General features: G+C 52.0%; 1 protein-coding gene across 4 annotated transcripts in view; it reads left to right on the top strand.

Annotated features, from left to right (window-relative positions):
* The first annotated feature begins 914 nt into the window (after positions 1 to 914).
* Positions 915 to 21,359, top strand: part of Ctdp1 (CTD phosphatase subunit 1) — a 52,253-nt gene continuing 31,808 nt past the window's right edge. The window contains exons 1-5 of one of the 4 annotated variants that reach the window (XM_047526117.1): positions 915 to 1,553; positions 13,455 to 13,538; positions 14,237 to 14,330; positions 16,573 to 16,701; positions 18,232 to 18,382. In XM_047526117.1, the coding sequence (XP_047382073.1) occupies positions 1,240 to 1,553; positions 13,455 to 13,538; positions 14,237 to 14,330; positions 16,573 to 16,701; positions 18,232 to 18,382 (772 nt within the window). In that variant the 5' untranslated portion in view covers positions 915 to 1,239. Of the gene's footprint in view, positions 1,554 to 13,454; positions 13,539 to 14,236; positions 14,331 to 16,572; positions 16,702 to 18,231; positions 18,383 to 21,359 lie in introns of those variants that run through there. The other 3 variants (XM_047526116.1, XM_047526118.1, XM_047526119.1) reach the window with 3 other exon arrangements.

The raw sequence follows: 21,359 nt of genomic DNA on the forward strand, positions 1-21,359 counted from the left end.
CTCTCCAACCCTGACCGGACCTATCGGACGCTTGCGGTCTTTTCGTTCCACGTGCATCTTCCTGCAGAAATATGGACACATGTCACACAGGTGCTGCCCTAGTCCATGTCCACGTTACCACTCTCCTGAAACCTGAGCGGCTCCGAACTGAGGACCCACGTGTTCCGGAGACCAGAGTGAAAGCTGCGGCGATGGCGCCTTCCCTGGCGGGGGCTTAGCCTCCCGCAGACAGTTACCGTCCTTCCTGATCAGCGCGTTCTGTCTCCACCCCATACCCATTTGTCCTGCTCACGACACGTGTGGGACCCTAAATAAACCGCGGGGAGAGCGGGGACCGCCACCCGGCCGGCGCGCAGGGGCTCGGCGGCCGCCCCCAGTCGGCCACAGACCAAGCCTGGCGACGCCGGCACGCGCAGCGCGCCTCCCAAGGCTCGGCCTAGGCCCGCGCTGCATGCCGGGAACAGTGGCCTGGCGACGCCGGCACGCGCAGCGCGCCTCCCAAGGCTCGGCCTAGGCCCGCGCTGCATGCCGGGAACAGTGGCCTGGCGACGCCGGCACGCGCAGCGCGCCTCCCAAGGCTCGGCCTAGGCCCGCGCTGCATGTCGGGTACAGTGGCTTGGCGACGCTCGCAAGCAGTGCGCCTCCCAAGGCTCGGCCTGTGCCCGCGCTGCATGTCGGGAACAGTGGCTTAGCGACGCCCGCACGCACAGCGCGCCGCCCAAGCCTCGGCAGGGCTCGCGCTGCATGCCGGGAATAGCAGTCTCGCCACGCCTGGTCGCTTAGTGCGCGACGGGAGTCAGGAGACGGCGACCCGCGTTGCACGTCGGGACCCGTAGTCTCGCGACGGCGTGACTCAGTGCGCGACAGGAATCAAGGGACGGTGACTCGCGTTGCATGTCGGGACCCGTAGTCCCACGACGTCGGGACTCAGTGCGCACCGGTAGTCCTTTGGCAGCGGCCCGCGTCGCACGCCCGGACTCTCAGTTACGCTGTCCCGTGTCCCGCCCTTGGGTGTGGCCCCGCCCGGGCCCCGGTGTTTACCCAGGGCCTGGGCGCACGCACGCGACGGCACGTCTCCCGCCCCGCCCCGCCGTGACGTCAGCCCGCCTCCCGGAAGTGGGCGCGCACGGAGCGGCGGGTGAAGCCGGTGCCTGAGCGGGAACCGCAGCGTCGCCGCTGCCCGCGGTGGGCGCCGCGCCTTGAGCGCCCCGGCTTCGCCGCCCGTCCGCCCCGGCCGCGATGGAGGTGCCGCCTGCGGCCCGCCTTCCCGCCGCGGGCGCTCCGACGGCGGCCGTGGCCGAGGTGCGCTGCCCTGGCACCGCGCCGCTGCGCCTGCTCGAGTGGAGGGTGGCGGCGGGCGCGACTGTGCGCATCGGCTCGGTGCTGGCCGTGTGCGAGGCCGCCTCCTCCGCGCAGCCCGCCGGGCCCGCCCCGGCCCGTGCAGCCTCTGGGGGCTGCGTGCGCGCCGCGCGGGCTGAGCGCAGGCTCAGGTCGGAGCGCGCGGGCGTGGTGCGGGAGCTGTGCGCGCAGCCGGGCCAGGTGGTGGCCCCTGGGTGAGTGGCCCTGGTCGGGGAGAGGGGTCCCGGGGCGGGGCACCGCGGGAGGAGCGGCCGGGGCGGGCAAGGGCACCTGGAAGTCTGCGCTGGGTGGAACCTGGAAAGGGCACCCCCGGCAGCTGCGCGCCCTGGTAAAGCCGGGGCACCACCCCTTGTGATCGGACTACCTCGGAGGCATTTTAATTTGGAAATGGAATTTTTAGCGACCCAAAGTTGCTCCCTTTGGGGAAACTGCTCGTACTTCTCTTCACCTGAATAGATGGACTCCACCTTTGTAATGAAGACAACTTGGGGTGGCCGTGAGTACGGGACTACTCAGGCAGGTTCCAGACTTGTTATTGAGATAGAAGCTGTGGGGCGTGTGGCGTGTCTTTAAACACTTGTAAACTCTGTGAAACGCGGTTGTGAAACCTGGTGGTTCTGCGTCATAGCTGAGGAAGGGACAGCCCGGGCTGCGTCCAGTTGACAGGATCGTCATGCATGGAGTCCACAGCTCTCAGGCTTCGCAGAGGGACGTGTCCTTTTCTAAGGTGCTTGAGCACCGAGTGTCCGGTTTTTGTGTGAATTTACCAGTGTTCTCTGAGTGAGTTAACACACAGGCACGTGTGTAGGTACAGCTGTTGTGGTTCTGGTCCAAGGAACAGAAACTGCGGGAGTGCTGAGGCTCGCTGGCCTCCCTGTGTGTGAGAGCTTCTCTCTGGAAGGACACCACCCTTTCTGTGGCTGCCCACCACCCTCCTCTCCCTTAAGCTGGCACCACCCTGTCTGTGTTGAATTTTGCTATTTGCCACTCTGCACAAACAAGGATTAGGACAGCACCATCTTTTGGTCACAGATCCAGAGCATTCTGCTTCACTGTCTTCCCCAACTTCGCTTCCCACGTAAAGGCAGCCCGGTGCATCTTTGGAGACGGAACCTGGGTAACTGGGCTTTGGGTCACACACTCACTCCTGCCTGTTGCATACTCTCAGACAGGGACAGGAGGCCCCTAGGCAGAAAATGTGCTGCTTCAGGGCTGTGCCCCTGAGAGTGCTGTCTGCGTGACTTCCTTTCAGAGGTCAGGCTATGAGTTTGGTGGGCACCATGTTGGTACATCAGGAGAGTTGCCTAATATTCACTTGGCCCCTAATTAGCATTTAATCTCAGTCCACCTACTGTGGGGGTAAAGTTCACTGCTTCTGAATTCACTAGTAGAAGATCCAGAATTGGAGAGCTCAGCTCGTTTCATTCCGCTCCTATGGTTGTACAGAAGGGGCCACTGAGGCCCAGATAGTGAATCAGGCCACCCAGGTGGTTGGCCTAACCAATCAGCCAAGCAGTTGGTCTGATGACATGCTCCAGCAACCGGTTGTTATCTTCTTGTTGATGTTCGAGACCTTGGGGTACTTTATAGTAGTGGTTTGTTACGGGGCTTTCAGAAGCTCATGACTGGCAACCCTTCTCAGATGATGCTTCCAGGTGACTCCAGAGGTGCTCCAGGACTCCTGAGAAGTCCACTGGCCCTTTCCCCACCAATCCAGGAGCAGCAGGTAGACCCCTGCTTTAGAAAATCAAGCAGTGTCACTTTGAATTTAAAATGCCTCCTTTCCTGTTGGGATTTTATATGTATTTTTAGGTGGAGTTTTGTGAGCAGACCAGGGAGCATCATGGTGATGTGACATTCACATCCTCGGTGGCATTTCTGCGTGCCTGTGTGTGTGCGCCTGAAGTGTGGGTTCAGGAAGGAGCAGTTGACAAAAGCATTAGTTTAAAGCCCTGTTGTGTTTCCTCTGGCAGTTGTAACTGCTTCTCTGGAATGGGCTCCACAGCTTTGGGTTGCCTCCCTACTTGAATTCCACAGGTGTGTTTGAGCATCTGACTCAAGTGCAGTACCACTGGGACTGTATGGCTTCTCAGAAAATGCCTGCTGTACTTCTGTGTGACACGGTTTGAAATTCACTAAATTAAGTCACTTGTTGACAAATCTAAAGTTCAAAAAGCTCCAAGATAACAAAACTTTTTGAGTGCTAGCAAAATGCTCTCAAATTTTCAGATTTTTAATAATCATGTTAGGGCTCTTCACTGTGAAATTTATGCTCATGTTCCAATCTCCAAAACACTTTGGGGGCAGACATTTCAAATGAGAGATGCCAGGTAGATGTGTGTTTTCCTGTCTTAAGTAGAGAATGTGGTAGAATTCCATCCTCATGTTGGGTGGTAGTCACCTTCCTTGGTCAGTGAAGAGCTGTCTTGCTCCCTCTCAGGAGCCTGAGCTCAGCACTTCATTTTTGAAGGGTTTCCTGTTTTTCTGTCTGTCTCTGGTTGTATGACCAGGAACAACTCCACAACCCTACCTGGTGGCTTCACACCAGGTGTAGACAGAACAGTAAGGTCATCAGGGAAGAGGAGCTGGACCAAACCCATTGGTCTTTCTCTCTGGTAGCCCCAAATGTTTAACTTTTACTGAGCATGTCCCCAGATCACATGGACAACTGTTTCATGACTAGTGTAAATTGACAGCTCTCTGGAGGTGTTCTCGAAGTCTCGAGTTCTTAAGATCATGCGGAACAGAAAGCATCTGATTTGGTTTGCATTAAACATCTGTACCTAGATTTTGGGTGTCCATCTAAAGAACCCCTCTGATGGCTCAAATCACGTGCATTTGTTCAGACAGTGCTGAGGGGATTGAGGGGCCTGCCCTGCTCACCTCATATGCAGAGACAGGTCTGTCCTTGAGCTTGTCTTCTCTCTGCACGGGCCTCTGCACACCAGCGGAACCTGTGACTCCTGGAGCGGGTGCTCCCAGCCCTGCTGAGTAATCCGAAGCTTGGGTGTCAACATGGCATTCTTGGAGGACTGCCTGAGGAACATGTAGGTGTCCAGCTGGCCAAGACCACATGTAAGCCCCACTCATGGGGGAAGCCTGGCCCCAAGCCCATGGTCTGTGCGCTGGACTGATGTGGTCCCTCGTGGAGTTGTTGAGCCACTGCCTGTCCTGACTGCTGACTTACTGTGAGTGGTGTTGGGAAGGTCCCTCCTGCAGACTCCTGGTAAGAGCGCTGGGGCCTCCTGAGGTCTGAGGACCTGGGCCCTACAGGCAGTGTGAACAATTCCACACAGCAGATTTGCCTGGAGTTTCTTGCCACCACCTTCCTTCCTCTTGGTTTTCATTAGACTTACAAAAAGCTTATTTTTGAAAAGTGAAGTGAGGTAGTTTTTTCAAAAAATTTTTAATTTGTTCTAATTTGTTATACGTGAAGTTGCTTGCATTTATACATTTTGATAGATCATATATAAATGGAGCGCATTCTTATTTTTCTGATTGTACATGTAGGATCACATTGGTTTGTTTTTTTTTTTAAGAATTTAAAAATTTTTTGAGATGTTAATAGACCTTTATTTTATTCATTGATTTTTATGTGGTGCTGAGTGGAACCCAGTGCCCCACACTTGCTCGGTAAGTGTTCTACCACTGAGCCACAATCCCAGCCCCTTCATGGGTTTTGAAGAAGTCGCACTTCCTGAGCTGAGCCTGCGCTGCCCGAGTGAAGTCTGATACAGCTGAACACAGGCTTTGCGACAGTTGCCTTGGCGAGGTGGCGTTTGACATGTCAGCCTCCGCTACTTGACAGTAGCGTGGTTTTTACTGAGACTATGTGTGAGACTGAGAGGTGTGGCTGGCTTGTGTAACCTGTGGCCAGCACTCTGTGGTGCCCTGGGACACAGAAGCCACTCTGGTCCCGTCCCTGTGGAGTTCAGAGTGGAGGTCTAGTAAATTCTCAACAACACGAAAGGTTAAGGCAAGGAAGGGTCCCGTGGCGGTCTGTGTGAGTGAGCCTTGGGTAGTGAGCTGCTGGTCACTGAGGTGGAGCACTGGGCCCCACGTGGGCAGCAGGCACACGTGGCTGTTGTCTCTGTTGCCTTCCTCCCTGGGAAAATCCGAGGTTATTCTTAGACAAAGAACTTAATACTGCACTTGGGTGAAGTTGAAATAACTGCTGGGTTGTCACCTCGATCTGCAGTGAGGTTATGTTTCCATAGCACTGGGTCCATCGGGCAGGAGTAAGAGCTGTGGTCAGTGTACACAGGAAGGAAACCAAGGTTCGGAATTGAGAGCTGCGCGGCGAATGCCCTTCCCTGTGTGTGTGTGTGTGTGTGTGTGTGTGTGTGTGTGTGTGTCGCTGGCCAGAGCATGTCCATAGACATCCCCAGATGGGGAAGTCAGTGGACTGTGGTGTACATCTGCTTGTGTGATATTTATGTGAATTAAAAATACACTAATAAGTCACCATCAGAAACTAAGTGAGTCACTGGCTTATTGGAATATTCTACAGATCTCCCTGCGTTTTTCCTTTTTCTTTCTTTTTTTCTGTTTCGTTATTGCTGTCAACCATTCATGGAAAGACAATGACATCCCCAAAGAGAGGGCAAATGCTTGAAGGTGACTGGTGAGAACCAGCAGAGGTGGCGCCTGCGCTGTGTGTGACAGGTGCCAGACTCTCAGCCAGGTCTGCTGAGTGCTGGTGAAAAGCAGGGAGAACCTTGAGTAAGAAGAGAATACTTTCAGCAGTATCAGTATTACTATCTCTGTTACTTTGTAGATTTTGGGATTAAAAATTTTAGAGAAACTAATAAAACAACTTAGACTGTAACCCATTCTGTTCTAAGATTAGTTCCCCATTTCAGTGCTCTAAACCTTCAGAGGTGTTTGAAATTCCAAACACATTTCAGCCAGTGCACTTAAATAATCACCTACAGAAAGAAGTCTTGCTTTGGAAATAAGGACATTTCTTTTTCATCTTGATACTGAGGATTTTGGTGAATTAGTAAGTAGATTTTTTTCAGTTAAATAACCGTATACTTTCTTGTTGGCAGCTACACTATTTAAAAGATCATGCATTTAAAAAGACATTTTCCCTAAAACCAGGGAAATGGCCCTTTGTTTAATCAGACCTATTACACATAGTTAGGCTGTGCTTCAGGTGGAACCACAGTTTTCTGTTTGCCTAACAGAAAACCAGCATCCTTTCTTGTTCCTTAGCCGTGTGAGCACACCTGACTGGGCTGTGCTGTGGAGAGGCCTGTGAGCCAGTGACTGAAGCCTGTCTGCCTGGAAGGTGTGCAGGTTTTAAGAATCATGTGCATTGCCAAACTTATCTCCATTCCCATGTGTTCTCTAAAGTTAGTTTTTAAATGTATTAAGTGAAGTGAAATATTTGGGTATGGTGGGATGGATCAGTCCTTTTTAAACACGTTTTTAAATAATGCACAATACTGATATCAGAGTTGAATATAAGAAATGATGCAGATTTATTATCTCAAGAAAATTTTTTTATTTAGGGGGGAAAATTCTAGACAAAATGGAACAAATCAATGTGTTTACAAAATATTCTAAAAGATACATATACTTCCTAAAGATTATGACCAGATACCTGGGTGATTTTTACATATTACTTTTTTAGCATAGTGTGTGTACAGGTCTTTGTAATTTCAAGAACTTGAGCAAATGTTTATTTAATATTCGTGTTTCAGAATAGCTTTTTCTTTTGTTTTTTTCAACAGCACTGAGAATTGAACCCAGGGGCACTCTACCACTGAGTTACATCTCTGCCCTTTTTAAAATTTTGAGACAGGGTTTCACTAAATTGCTGAGGCTGGCCTGGAACTTGTGATCCTCCTGCCTCAGCTTCCCAAGTAGATGGGATTACAGGCATGCGCCACTGCATCCAGCTCAAAGTAGCTTTTAAAAGATTTTCTGTAGTTTTCATATGGTGCTTTAAATTGTGAAGACTGTAATTTCATGCTGTTTTGATGTGTTTTTGCATTGACCATGAACTAGTTGGGTGATGAACCTTGATGAGCCGTTGGTCTTGTGCTGTTAGCTGATGGGCACGCCCTACAGCTTTGGCCTTTATCTGGGTGTGCCTCAGGGGTGGTCAGGCTCTGCCAGGCTGGAGCCCCGGCTGTTGAAATTCTGAGGCAGATGCTGCTGGCTGCGTCTGAGGCCTGTCCCCAGCAGAGGGCAGTAGAGCATGTGGCACACCTCAGTGCCTGTGCCGAGACATAGCTGTGCTGACTCGGAAGTCTGTAGAGAACCCTCTTCTGGGTCTCCACGGTGGCCCCTTCAGAGTTCTGGCGGTGCTGAGAAGGGAACCAGCCCATTCTTACTCTAGTTTCTTTTCCAAATGCCTTAGGCCTGGTTCCTCAGAGCTACAGTTTTGGTGACCATCGCCAGAGCCCGCCCTCTCAGGTGCTCCAGGCTTTGTCCTGGCCCTGGTGCCTTCTGAGCAGTGCGTGTGCAGTGGCAGCTTGATTCTAGCTGTAGGTGGTTGAAGTGCTGGATGGGGCTGCCCTCAGATGCCAGCCTGTAGCCAGGCAAAGCAAGAACTCTGTTTCCTTTCAGGTTTTTTGTTTTTTGTTTTTTGTTTTTTTGGCCATAGTTTAAGTCTTCAAGAAAAGTTGCCGTAATACTACAAGGAATTCTCATATGAGTTTCACCCAGGTATCACGCCACCGTCCCATGAGTACTTCAGTTCCCAAAACGAAAGCCTCTCACACAGCTGCTCTGCAGTCACCAGGGCCAGGAGTTGGCATCCGTGCAGTGCCAGCCTCTGTGCTGCAGAGCCCTTCTTTCCCGAGGATGCCTGTAGCAAGAGCCTTTTGCTCTGTCGCCTTCATGCCTGTCCTGAGTCAGTTCCGTCTGTCTTCCTCCTGGCATTATTGTAGGCTGTATGTAGAACATGCACTGGATAGACTGTGGCTCCGCATGCAAGTAGGACTGGCAGAGCAGCAGTGTCATGTCAGAAAGCCTGTGAACCCCATGCATCCTGTATGGTAAGGTTAGATGTTGATCGCTGGGGTATTGGCGTCTGCCAAGTTCCTGTTGTAGAGTCACTAATTTTCCCACTGTAATTAAGTATCTTGACGGAGATACTTTATTAATCTGTAAATACCTTAAATTCTCACTGAACTTTGACCCAAAGGCAAACAACTCATTGGCGTGGCTACACGTTTGAGGTTTTTGAAGCTTCTGCAGGTCATAGACTGCCCAAAGCACCCAGGGCTCTCCTGGACTGTCGTTGGGTAGCACCCGTCTGCTTTCTGGGGCAGAGACCCAGCCCAGAACTCTCCTGCATCTCTACTTCCGGAAGCTGCCACTTACAGAGGCTTAGCGAGTGGACTCAGGCTGTGTCCTCACGGCAACAGCTTTTGGGCTCTGCTGTGTCTTTGGCAGATGCTGTCCCATGCCTCTGGAGGCTCAGGGCTCCTCCCGCTCTGTGATGGCAGTGGTTCTGTGTCCAGTTGACTCTCTCTTCTCAGACTGGTCAGGCTGCTGCCTTGGCAGTCCATGTTCATTCATCACAGTGAGGTTTCTAAGTTGAATGTTGCTTGAACTTGAGATCCTGTGAGCTGCTTTCTACATTAAGAAAATTGTGTGGCTTCTTATTTTGTTTCTTTCTGAGTGAGCTGATCCTGCCCTGCACTGAAATCCTGTTCATTCAGAGGAGATGTGTGCTCTCTGCTAAGTGTGGTGTTGGAAGCATTTGGGAACCTTTGGTGCTGGCCTTGTGGAGCATCCTTCAAGATGCTAGTTGACAGGGGACAGGGACTCTTGGAGTCACTTGGAGTTGGAGAGACTCCAAGTAATATAGTACTTGGAGTAAATATTTAAGTTTAGTTTAGTAAATATTTAAAATTTTTATGACTATAGAGTTTCATGTTTCTTAATTCCTTTAGGTATACGTAAGGTTACATGTCAAGAATAGATGTCAAGATTTTGAAATCAAGGCGTTCATGGGGAATGCGGTCAGTCTGTGACCTCCTCTGTGTGTAGTCCTTAGACAACCATGCAGGGTTGTCTGCAGAGGGGAGGCTTCTACAGGCGTCACTGGCACTCACTTGCAAGGTCCTTGGACTTCTTTGGTGATGTAAGCCATCACACGATCCTGGAGCGCTCCAGGTGGGTGAGTGTGCTGGCTGACTGCTGCACTCACTGGGATGGGTTTCTGGAAACTGAGAGCTCTGGTGGACATGCTAGCAGGCAGTCCGCCTCCTCTGTGTACCATAGACTCCATCATGCACGTATGTGGACATTCTGGGCTGGATGAGTGTTCAGCAGCATCCTGTGCCCTGTGGGATGTTGAACAGTGACCAAGAACCCCCCTCCAGACCCAGCCAGGTGTATAGGGGTGTAGAATCTGTGCTGTAGAATAAGACCCTAGTGCAGAAAACTACATAACTTGTGCAGTCAGTAAAAGTAAAATTGTAGAAACCAATGACCCAGTTCTGAAGTTTATATGGAAATGCAGGAATCTGGGAGAGCAATTTCAATACAGGACAAAGTTAAGAACTATCTTACGTGGTTTCAGAGCACACTGTAGGGGTTGGGACTGTGGCTCAGTGGCAGAGCGCTTACCTAGCACTTATGAAGCACTAGGTTCCATGCTTAGCACCACATAAAAATAAACAAAGGCATGCTGTCCATCTACAACTACAAAAGTTAAAAAAAAAAAAAAAAAATACCGTAAAGCTACAGTGATCAAGGCAGTGGGATGCTGATGTAAAAGTAGACATGAACACCACAAACGTGGCACTAGAGTCCAGAGGCTCACAGATACTGACCAGCAGGTTGTCCACAAAGTACCTGGGAAGTTCCATGAGGAGCAAGAGCCGGGACTGTGGTGCCTTGGTCACACAGGCCAACAGTTGTGTGTTCCTTTAGTGGACAGAATGGTCCACTCACTCCCATGGTCAGAGGGAGATGTGACCCTGGGAAAGAGCCAGAGAGACAGCATGAGAACCCCCAGCAAGGATGACTATAGCTGCAGGTGCCTCTGAGGAGGAGAAGACAAGGGGTGCTTCTGGGCCCATAGAGGAGCCAGCTCTGCCCCGCCCTGGGCCGTGGCCCAGTGAAACTCAAATCAGTCTTCGTCCTCCAGAACTGAGGTCTTGTGTGTGTTTTGGCACTGGGTGGGTGTTTGGTTAGAGCGCCAAATCCACAGGCAAGTTAAAATATCCCGGCCTTTACTTTACGTCATATTGAGAAGTGACTTGGAAATGATCACAGACCTAATGGCACAATGTAAAACTGTAAAACTTGTGGAAGGAAATCCAAGCAATCTCGTATAAGGCGAAGATTTCCTAATAAGCATGACCTCCAAAGTGCAATTAATGGGACTTCATCAAAATTGAAAACTTGCTCTTCAAAAAATACTAATAAAAAATGAAAAGTAAACTGTAGACTGAAGAAAAAAATCTTTGCAGAGAAGGATGCTCCTCAGGCATTTGTCAGTAAGGTAAATGAATGTTTCTCCTCTTAGCTGTGCCCCAGAGGAGGCAGCTTACTCCGGCCACCCTGGTCCTCCATTCTTTTGAGATCTTTGAGCACAAACCCGCAAGCCCTTTGCATAAGCCAGTTTACTCTGTTTCTTGTAAAATCCACCCTAGCACTCCACGTGGCAGAAGGCAGTCCCTTGCCAGCACACCCAGGGTTTGATCACCCCCAAAACACCCTCAGAGGCACAGTGGCCCAGGGATGCTCTGGACCTGTGGCTTTCAGGAGCCTTGGGTGCTGATGTTGGCTCTGCCTAAACCCAGGGGCCACCCTGTGCACGCCTTAGCATGGAGGATCAGTTCTGAATAGGGCAGGAGCTGTGTGAATCTCTCCAGATGACTGGTCAGTGGTGTGCAGGCTTGGGCCATGGAGAGGGGAGACCATGTGCCCATAGGAGGGGCTGGAGACCTGGAACTTCATTGGTGCTCAGGTGAGGGACACCAGGCTCCATTCGGAGGACAGGGTTTGAGTGTTATGGTTGGGATAGAGCAGTGCAAGATATGGCATGAAGCCCAGGAGGATCTTGAACACGGGGTGCAGGGCTGAGAGTCAGGAGTACCATGGCTGGTTGCAAGGGCTCTGTGGGGCCTTTGTGTGTGAGTGGATCCTAGCCATCAGTAGGTGTGAACATGAATGTTGTAGAACCTGGAAGCATTCCAGAGGCAAGACAGTTTGTTAGGAAAGCCGGTTTGGTGCAATGGGCCTTGTCCTTTCATTTTAAGCTTGGGTAAGCAGAGGCAAAGAGTTTTAGATGGAGGTTAAAATGATGTTACAGATAGAGGATTCCTTCGGGAGAGGGGAAATATTGGTGGGTCGTGTTTCTGGAGGAACTCTCAGGACTGGAGGAGACACCCTCTGCCTAAGCCATGCTCTCTGAACCAACAGGAGTTATTGGGTTCTGCATGTGGCTCCAGCCCAGGGCTTACAGTCCCATGGAAGAGGCCTCTAGTGGCCCTGCTTGTGGACAGTAGAAAAAGAGGCCAGTGTCTGTGGGGTGTGCAGGGTGGACAAGAGCAGTCCTGCTGTCCTTGGTCTCTACCTGTCGGCTTGCTGTCAGCCTCTGGCCCATGCACTCTGATTTGAGACACTGAGAAGCTGATTCTTTGGTCTTGCCATGGTGGCCGTGGCAAGGAGTGTCCTCTGTGTGCCTTGCCATTTGCACACCTTTGGTGAAGTGTCTCCTGGTGTCTTGGCTGCCTGTTTTCTAGCAGGATTGTGGAATTGGAAGAGTTCTGTATACCCGTCCTTTTGGGCTGTGATCTGCAAACACTTCCCACGGCATAGCTTGTCTTTATACCCTCACAGGGTGTTTCCAGAGCAGGAGTTTTTAATTTCGATGCAGTGATCAGTCTTACTGTTTACGGCTCAAGCTTTTAGCGTCAAGTCTAACAATTCTACGTAGACCATGATCCTGAAGACTTCTTCCTTTTTTTTAGGTGTAAGTTCATTTTGAGTTGGTTTTGTGTGAGGTCAGAGGCTCAGGTCAAGGTTCTCTGTGTTCTCTTCCTGCCTGTGAAGCCCAGCAGCACCTGCACACCTGTGGAAAGCTGTCTTTCCTCGGCTGTGTTGCTGGCCAGAGCCATTTGCGTGCTGCACTGTTCGCGGGTGTCCCTATTTGCAGCACCTCACCTCAGCTGTGTTGCTGGCCAGAGCCATTTGCGTGCTGCACTGTTGTAGGTGTCCCTGTCTGCCGCACCTCACTCTGGTTCCTGCAGCTTTGCAGGGCAACTCGAGACTAGGTGGCAGTTCCCTCATCTTACTGTCTTTTTCAATATTGTTTCACGTATTCGAGGACCAGTGCCTTCCACATAATTTTTAGAATAAGCTTATCTGTGCCTACAGAAGCTGTGCTGGTATTTTGATAGGCATCAGGACTTGTAGGTCATTTGACAGAACTGACATCTTTGCTGTGTTGTCTTCCAATCCATGAGTCTTATTTTGACTTTTGGTTTCTCGCATCAGTGTTTTTGACATTCAGCATACAAATTCTGTACATTTTGTAAGCATTAGGTAAGGGCTAGACCAGCAGAGGACATAGGGAGAAAAATCATCTCTGTATCTATATAAAACTAGGAATGTTATAAAAGTTTTACCTGAAAAAATGTTGAGGTGAACTTGAGGCTGTCTAGAAGGGGACCCACCCGTGGGATGAGCCACAGCTTGTTATCCTTAGAATCATGCCTGTGCTCCCCACTGTGATAGTGAGTAAAGCTTGGGTTCCACAAACTCATCAGAAATGCAGGTCATAAGCACATATTCAGTGTATTTGATGTATTTGGAGGCCTTTTCTCTGTGGTCTCTTCTAACTAGACATCCTTATTTTTAGCTCTTCTGTGTGTAGCAGGGGGTCGTCCTGTTTTGTTTTCCATGAGGGAGAACCACAGGGGAAAAGCCCCTTCATTTTATAGCCAAAGAAACCAACCCTGATGCGGGGGGTGGGCCTCTGGAGCAAGTGAGGGCCAGAGGGGAGGTGGCATAAAGGCTCTGTGCCTATCCTGGTTCCCTTTCTTGCACTGTGATACACCACAGGTTTGAAAGTGGTCTTCCCCTTAGGATTAGTAGTTGTTTCATCTTGTATTTTTCAGAGCCCTCTTGGTGACGTTGGAAGGATGCAGCCACCCGGTTGTCATGAAGGGCTTGTGCGCTGAGTGTGGCCAGGACTTAACCCAGTGAGTAGCCTTAGGAGGGAGGAATAGCACCCTTGGGGTGTGAGGCTAGGCCTGTGGGAAGGGAGGGGAGCAGCATGGGGGCTTGGCTCAGGACAGACACCCTTCCCTTGGCCACACCCAAGCCAGGCTGGTTCTGGTTTTCCTTCTGTGGTTTGTGGAAGCCCCAGATCATGCCATCTGTTCTATTCAGGCGTGGTGAGAGTGTACTGGAGGATTTGGGTCTGTTCCCCTCCTGGTGGGGACCACAGGCTCACTCATGCCTCCTCTGCAGGTGGCTGTGTTCCCACCTGAGCCCTCTTTTCCCGCACTGCGGTCCAGCAACTGCTGATAACAAAGTGGTTCTTGTCAGTCTACAGTGTGACTGACACTGGCTGGAATTTTTTTTTCCCCGTTTCATGTTAAGGTCTGTTCACGGGTCTCGTGAATTTGTAGTTAATTAAACGCTTTTGACCCTGGATGCGACTGACCCACTGCAGGCGTGAGCATGACTGGGACGGCTGTGCTCTGTGGCCAGAGTGTGGCTGGCCGAGAGCTTGACGCCTGGTGCTCTCCTGACTGCTCAGACAGTGGAGGCATCCCCGCTGCCAAAGGACAGGGTTCTGTGCAGGGTCAGCGGGCATGGCACCACGGACAGCGTGGATCCCCTCACAGCTGAGCCCAGCACAGCACCTTCTCTGGGTGTCTTCTTGCATTCAAAGGCTGCAGAGCAAGAATGGCGAGCAGCAGGTGCCCCTGTCCACAGCAACTGTGTCCATGGTACACAGCGTGCCGGAGCTGATGGTGAGCTCTGAGGTGAGTGTGCATAGGGTCCTGTGGAAGACACGAGGCACCCTCTGGCTGCCATTTCTGAAGGGCAGCTGTGCAGTGTGGTCTTACTAAAATGTTTCAGACTGCCATGGCTTCTGTCCTCCTGTTCTTTAACAAGCAAGTCTGCCCCCACAGCTCCACGGCACGAACCTCCCTGGTGCTGCCAGCGTAGCCACCAGCTCTGTCTGGGTTCCCCTTGAGCCAGATTCTGGGGGGAAGAGATGTGGTAGGTGCCTGGACACAGCTCCAGAGGTGGGGGTGTTCCAAAGGATGTGCACAGGGAGGCCGGCAGGACCAGGTGCTGAGGGGCTGTGAGGGGTGACCTGCTGGAGCGCTCTGCTGTCCAGGAGCTGCCAGCATCCTTGGTGCTCGGGGACCCAGGGATCAGCTGCCACAGAGAGTGGTGGAAGCGGGAGGTGGCCAGGGTGGGAGTCAGGTGGCTGAGAGAGCAGGGGAGCAGGTCCTGCGCAGGGCTGGGAGGGAGGCCCTCGAGGTCCTCTTGAGCACCTGTGCTGCTCAGTTACCCACGGGTCACCCGAAGCTCATGATTCCATAGGCTGCTGTCTGGTTTGCAGGCAAGTGTTCTGGGATGGGTGGGAGCCGGCAGCCTCCAAACCCCCATCCCCACCACCTGTAGACAGAGTTCCACAACAAATGAGTGTTTTGTCTGAGCTGTGAGAACATTTCAGGGTCATCCATTTCTAAGTAGAGATACATTTTTCAGTGTGAGGACTTCGTTAGACTTGTGCTCTCAAATGACATACAACAACTTGAGTCTACTTTTGTGGGGAAGACAGAATGCCAGATGCACCACTGTGGTTTTTCTGAATTACTGAACTTTAAACAATTATAAATTCGTATGTGTATGTAAAACAAAACCCGGAACTTTTGAGATGGAGAAGAAGAGGTATCTGCCATTTTTCTACCACAGCAGAACTGTTGGCCCTTGTGTGTGGGATCCCTCTCAGGAACAGATGCGGTGGGAGGTCAGTGACTTGCTGAATGCAGTCACAGCAAGGAATCTGCCGCGAACGTACCCGACGTGTTGACCTAGTGCACACGTTTGCCCTCCAGCAGGTCGGGCAGGGCCCTTTTCAGAGGAGAGCCCTGGGCTCTCCGGGAACCGTTGAGAGTGAGAAGCACGCCCCTCAGCTGAAGCTGCTGTGGGGTTCTCTGCCACTGCTTTCTTGCAGTCTTGCAGGGAAGATTTCAGGTGAGTTGTACCTGGTAACAGTAAATTCCCGGTGAGAACGAGAGAGCGCAGGCAGTGCAAGCACCGAGGGTCCCGGACAGTCTCTAAGGAGAACGCCCTTGGAGAGTCAGGGCTTCTAAGGGACTTGAGTGTCGCTGCCCTTGTTCTGCTCTCTTGTTCCCCGGTAACGGTTAGTTTCCCTTGGTGCAGCCTCCGTGGATTTCCTCGGGATGACCGTGTCACAGAGGTGGTCATGCCTGGTGATGAGGGAGTGTCCTGGTGACCTGGTCACAAGAGATAGTGGTTTCCGTAAGGGGTCAGAGTTAACTGGCACGCAGGAGGTTCTGACACAACAGGCCCCATTTTCCTAAAGCTCATCAGCTTCCACCAGGTCCCCATGGTTTCAGGTAATAGTTACTTAAGGGGTGTAATCACCTACAACCAGAAGAGGAGGTTGGGCGTTTGGGCTCCCATTCTCCAGATGCCCTCCTCTCCAGGAAGGCTCCCTGTGTTCTCAGGTTAATGACGTATGAATTTTCTTAGTGCGCACGTCAACATCTGCCTCTTGGCCTGTTCATGGCTGACTGACCTACCTCTCAGTGGTGAGGGGCAGTGCTGAGCCCAGAGGACCGAGCTTCCTCCCTGGCCCCTGGACTTGGCCAGTGTCTTCCTCCTCCATTATTTTTGCAGCTTGCCTGTACTGAGGTGCACCCTAGCATTCAACTGAATTGTTATAGAGAGGCCCACTTCCTTTCCCCATCTCCTTTTGCATATTTAGCTGAATTACAAAACTGCCACCTAAACCAGACTCGCATAAGCAGGTTTGGGCCAGACAGAAGTAGCTCTTGGTCAGTGTGGAGCATTGGCCAGTGGGGAGAGCCTGAGTGTGCAGGCAGATGTGGACTTTGAGGTGTGAACATGTGATGGCTTTGAGGAGGAACCTGTTGGTGTCCTGTTATTTTTTTTTAATAAAACTGGGTTTTACTTTGGATCCAGTGTATGTACCGTGTCATTTTCTCTTTCTTTTAATTTTAGCAAGCTGAACAACTTGGAAGGGAAGATCAGCAAAGACTACATCGAAACAGAAAACTAGTCCTCATGGTTGATTTGGACCAGACCCTAATACACACAACAGAGCAACATTGTCCACAGATGTCAAACAAGGTGAGTGTTAGTTATCATCTGTTCCCAGGTGATTCTCCTAGGAGCCTCGGCTCCCAGGGTTCAGTTTAAGAGTCATCGTCTCTTTCAGTACTTCCATAGCTCAGCTTGCATTTGGGGAGCAGATTAGTTAGTGTGGACGTGACCTTGGGCAGTGGTTCCCTGTGTCTGAGCTGTCCCACATGGCACCGTGAGTGGCATCCTGTCTGCATTTGAACCTCTCGTGTGGCTGTTAGAGGTGTCAGGACTTGGGCACTGGTGAGAACGTGGAACCGTCCTGGGAAGATGTGTGGCCTTGGGGTGCCACGTCTCTGGGTGCCTGGGTGGGACTAAGCCCATGTCATGCCTAGAGAACCTGGGTGGGAGAGGAAGTGGAAGCATTCCAGAGAGAGGTGGCGAGAGGGAAGCCAGGACGGGAGCCTGCAGGCGCACCCAGACTTCCATAGTTCAGCTCTTTACTCAGTAGCAGGTGGTTGTCTCCTGGTACAATTTACAGTCAGCTTTGTATCACTGAGGCCAAAATACTGAACAAAAACAGCTTCGAGGAGGGGGTGTTTATTTCGGCTCACAGTTCCAGAGGTTCGGTCCATGGTGGGTGACCCACGACTCGGGGCCCTCGGCGGAAGGGTGTGGCAGAGGAGCGCTGCTCCATTCGCGCCATCCCGGAAGGTGGCGATGAAGCCTCCCAGGCACACCCCACCTGCCTCTAGTCGCCACCCAGTCAGACCACTCAAACCAGGATGGGCTGGTTGGGCTACAGCTCTCAGCGCAGCCATTTCACCTCTGGACATTCCTGCACTAACAGGAGCCTCTGGGACACTCGTCAAAACCACAACAGAATAGGTAGCTATTATCATGGGTAGAGATTTTAGTAATAAGAGGTAGTTACCATCATTGCCATGGGTAGTTAGCATAGTAAATGGGGTAGTTATAGATAGGTATAGTAGCTAGTTACGGGTAGTAGTTATAGTCATCAGAGGTCGTTATCCCACGAGTAGTTGGTAACTTACCAGTGGTAGTTAACCATCATTGTGATGGGTAGTTTGTAGTTCCCATGAGTAGTTACCAGAAGTAGATGGTATGTATAGTTGTCGTAGGTAATTGTGGTAACTAATGGTCATGAGGGGTAGTTACCACAGGGAGCTGTGATAGTGGTGGGTAGTTGTTAGTCCTAAGGGATAATCACTGTCACCGTGGGTGGTTCGCATGGTTACCAGTGGCAGTTAACCATCACAGTGGGTAGTTTGTACGTACCGTGGAGGTTAGCAGAACCAGTTGTTTTAGTTGTGGGTGATTGTACGGTTGTGAGGGACAGTCACGCAGGAGCTCTGTAGTTGTCGTGGGCAGTGTTAAGTCCTGAGGGCAGTCGCCTCGCCTCGGTGGCTGGTGTGGTCACCACAGGGGCCTGCTTCAGCAGTGCTGGTCATGAGGCCCTCGCGGCCCTGGGGTTCAGCCACAGCCTCCTGCTGAGCCCGCAGTCTCAGGCACCCCTGCTAGCTCTCACCCTCTCTTACCGCCCTGTGGTCCTTGCAGGGCATCTTCCATTTCCAGCTGGGCCGGGGCGAGCCCATGCTGCACACCCGGCTGCGCCCCCACTGCAAGGACTTCTTGGAGAAGATCGCCAAGCTCTACGAGCTGCACGTCTTCACTTTTGGCAGCCGGCTGTATGCACACACCATCGCAGGTCAGTTGGTTACTGTGGGACCAGCAGTGGGATCAGGGTTGCCTGTCTGTGGACGTCTTCAGGAATGGGACGTTTGCTTAACGATGAGGAAAGGAGAGCAGAGGCTCAGTCCCTGGGTTGGCAGTTGGCAAGGAATCTGTAGGTGAGAAATTCTTCATGGCTGCCGAGTGCTCTGGCCAGGTGCCACCATGTAGGCCAGCGTGCAGGACCACAGATGTGTGGGAACAAACCATGTGAAGTGCTTTCTGAAGCTGTTCTGCTGAAGGCTTATGCAGCTCTGCAGGCCAGTGCCTGTCTGCGTGGGGAGAAGCTGAGGGGCGGCCTCTGGCGCACCAGCTGCCTTGGCTGCACTTGAGGTGCAGTGCGATGGCTTCCTGTCCTGGGTCCTGCACTAGCTGGTGCCTACCATGTGGCAGCACTGTTGGGGGTCTGGGGGACAACAGGCAGGAGGTCCTCACTGCCCCGTTGAGCTTATGAACTGTAGCCTGTTGACCATTGGCAACAGCTGCAGAATCTCTTCAGTCGAGTACTTGGAGATTCACAAATCTTCACGGGTTTGTTTTGGGTTTTGATTGTTGATAAAGAACTAAATTTCTAATCTCCTTTTAGTATTTACTATCTTTGTAGGAAATTTTTAAAAAATACTTTTTTTTTTTAAGAGCAGCTTTAGGTTCACAGAAGAATTGAGCAGATGTACAGAGATTTCCCATGTACCCCCACATACACCTGCCTCAGCTCCCTGGGGTCAGTGTCCACTGCCAGAGTGGTACATCTGCTGTAATTGGTGGCTGGCGGGGAGGCTTTCTTAACAGGATGGGAGCAGCCTGTTAGAGTGGTTGGTCGAGGCTCGTGTTTTGCCCTTGGTACTGTGGCTGTAGCTGCTGAGAGGCGGATCTGAAGACGATGGGACTGGGCTGGGCTGCTCTCCTGCTCTAGACGGGTCCGAAGGCATGTGTTAAAAGCCGGTTGGCAAGGCGCGGGTGCCCAGAGACAGGCTTGGGCTTGGCGGAGCCCTGGTGAGTGGAATGAGCGTTCTGGGGCAGGGGACCTCGGGAAGTTGGCTGGTCCCACCCACCCTGCGAGGACATGGTGAGAAGGCATCGTCAACAAGGAGCAGACCCCGCGGTCACTGGGGCTGCTGTGCCTCGGGTGTTTTGGTGTAGCAGCCCAGGCCAGTCTAGGACACCCTCTGCAGTGAGCAAGACACAGCAGAGGGGGCCTGGCCCTTGGACAGGTTACAGGTGAGGACGTCGTTTCTTGTGCACATGTGCCACCTGTTCAGCTTCCTTTTCTTTCGGCATGATGTTGCCCAGTTTGTCCTGGTGCACACACAGTTCTCACGGGTTGTTACAAACTCCTCTCTCCTCAGGTAGCTATATCACATAACAACTTTCTTGAACAGTCCCCTTTGTTTTCTTTTATCACACTAAGAGCACACAAGTAAGTAGGATCCCTTCTTTGGTTTGGGCCTGTGGGGGAGTCTTGAGCCAGGGTCTTGTGTCGTGTTGTGTGCTGTGGCACTTCCTTCCTCCCTTGAAAGGGCTGGTTTGGCTTGCGTGTGATGGGCAGCCTCCTCCTCATATCCGCAGGGCGGCATTGGCCCAGGAAGACGCACATCAGGCTCCTGGGGAGGTTGAGCGGTACCTGACCAGCGGTGACTTGCTGCTCTCCTGGCTTCCTGCCTCATGAGCGGTGATGCCCACGTTTCTCACCGGGTTCTTCTAGCTCTCCCACAAGTTCGTAAGCTAGTTACTTTCAACAGTAACTGCTCGCATCCAGGAGTCTTCCTTCCCTCGGGACGTCGTGATGTTTGGCTGCTCTGAGCTTGTGGTGCATGGCGAGGTGAGCACGTGGCAGGCTCAGGCGACCTTAGGACCGGGCTGGAGAGGGTCAGTGTCGGCAAAGCCATTCCTGGCTTCTTCCAGGCACACCCTCCTCCTTGGCCCCTTTGACACAGGGCATCTGATCCACATCAGCAGGGCCTGAGTGTGGTGAAGGTGAAGCAGCCGGGAAGAACGGCATGCTGCTACTTCAGCCTGGAGGCCGGAGGCACTTGGCTGCCACCCGCGGATCAGCGGAACATCTGTGTTGAGGTGTCTAGGACCCCTCCGCTTGCCGGGAGAGCCCTCCTGCAGCGAGTCCTGCTGTGCCCCAGGTGGGCTTGTCCAGTGCCTGCCGTGTCAGGCTGGGCTCTCCATGTTAACATCCCAGTGTGCAAACATACCCAGGGCGGTCTGGAGAAAGCCGCAAGGCGCAGAGACCCTCCCTGCACAGCAGCACTGAGCCTAGCTGCTCCTGAGGACTGCAGTGCAGTTGCCCCCCTCCCAAGTGCTGTGGCATCGAGATGACGGCATCGCATGCCCAGCGGGTCTGGCCAAAGTGGCTGGGCCACCAGACTTGACCCTGTTGCAGGCAGACTTGAGAAGTGTGAGCTTTCCTTCCACGCAGTGTCCATCGGATGGCAGCAGTGCACAGCAGGAAGCAGACATTATCGAGGTCTTATTTCTGCAAGTGAGAAACTCGCAGAGAAGCTAGGTTTTTAAGAAAATGGTTACTAAACTTCCTCTTTATCATGCCTTTAGTTTTTTAAGTTAACTGCTCACAGAGTGTGCCCTTGGGTTATAATTAGGATAGAAATGCTAACAGTTTGAATGTTTTTCTCTCATTATAGAGACTCTCTTAATTCTGTCATCACATTTTAGTTTATTCACTGGGTAGCCTCAGTGTTCACAGCACTTCATTTCACTTGCATGGTAGAACTTATTTCTTCCACAAGAGCAATCGTTTGGTGCTAGTGAAATGCTAAGGGTGGGTGGTCTGGGAGAACTGAGGCCTGTCAGGGCTGGATGCTAACATCGGGGTGGAGGGTGCTCAGGGCACAGATCCCTTCCATGGTGGTCAGAGATCCCAAGTGTGCTGCTGCCACGGTGGCAGGGCTGGGCACACTGCGGTCACTGCACAGTGTACTGCTCACACT

Source organism: Sciurus carolinensis, chromosome 15 (genome assembly GCF_902686445.1).
Source record: "Sciurus carolinensis chromosome 15, mSciCar1.2, whole genome shotgun sequence".
Lineage (NCBI taxonomy): Eukaryota > Metazoa > Chordata > Mammalia > Rodentia > Sciuridae > Sciurus > Sciurus carolinensis.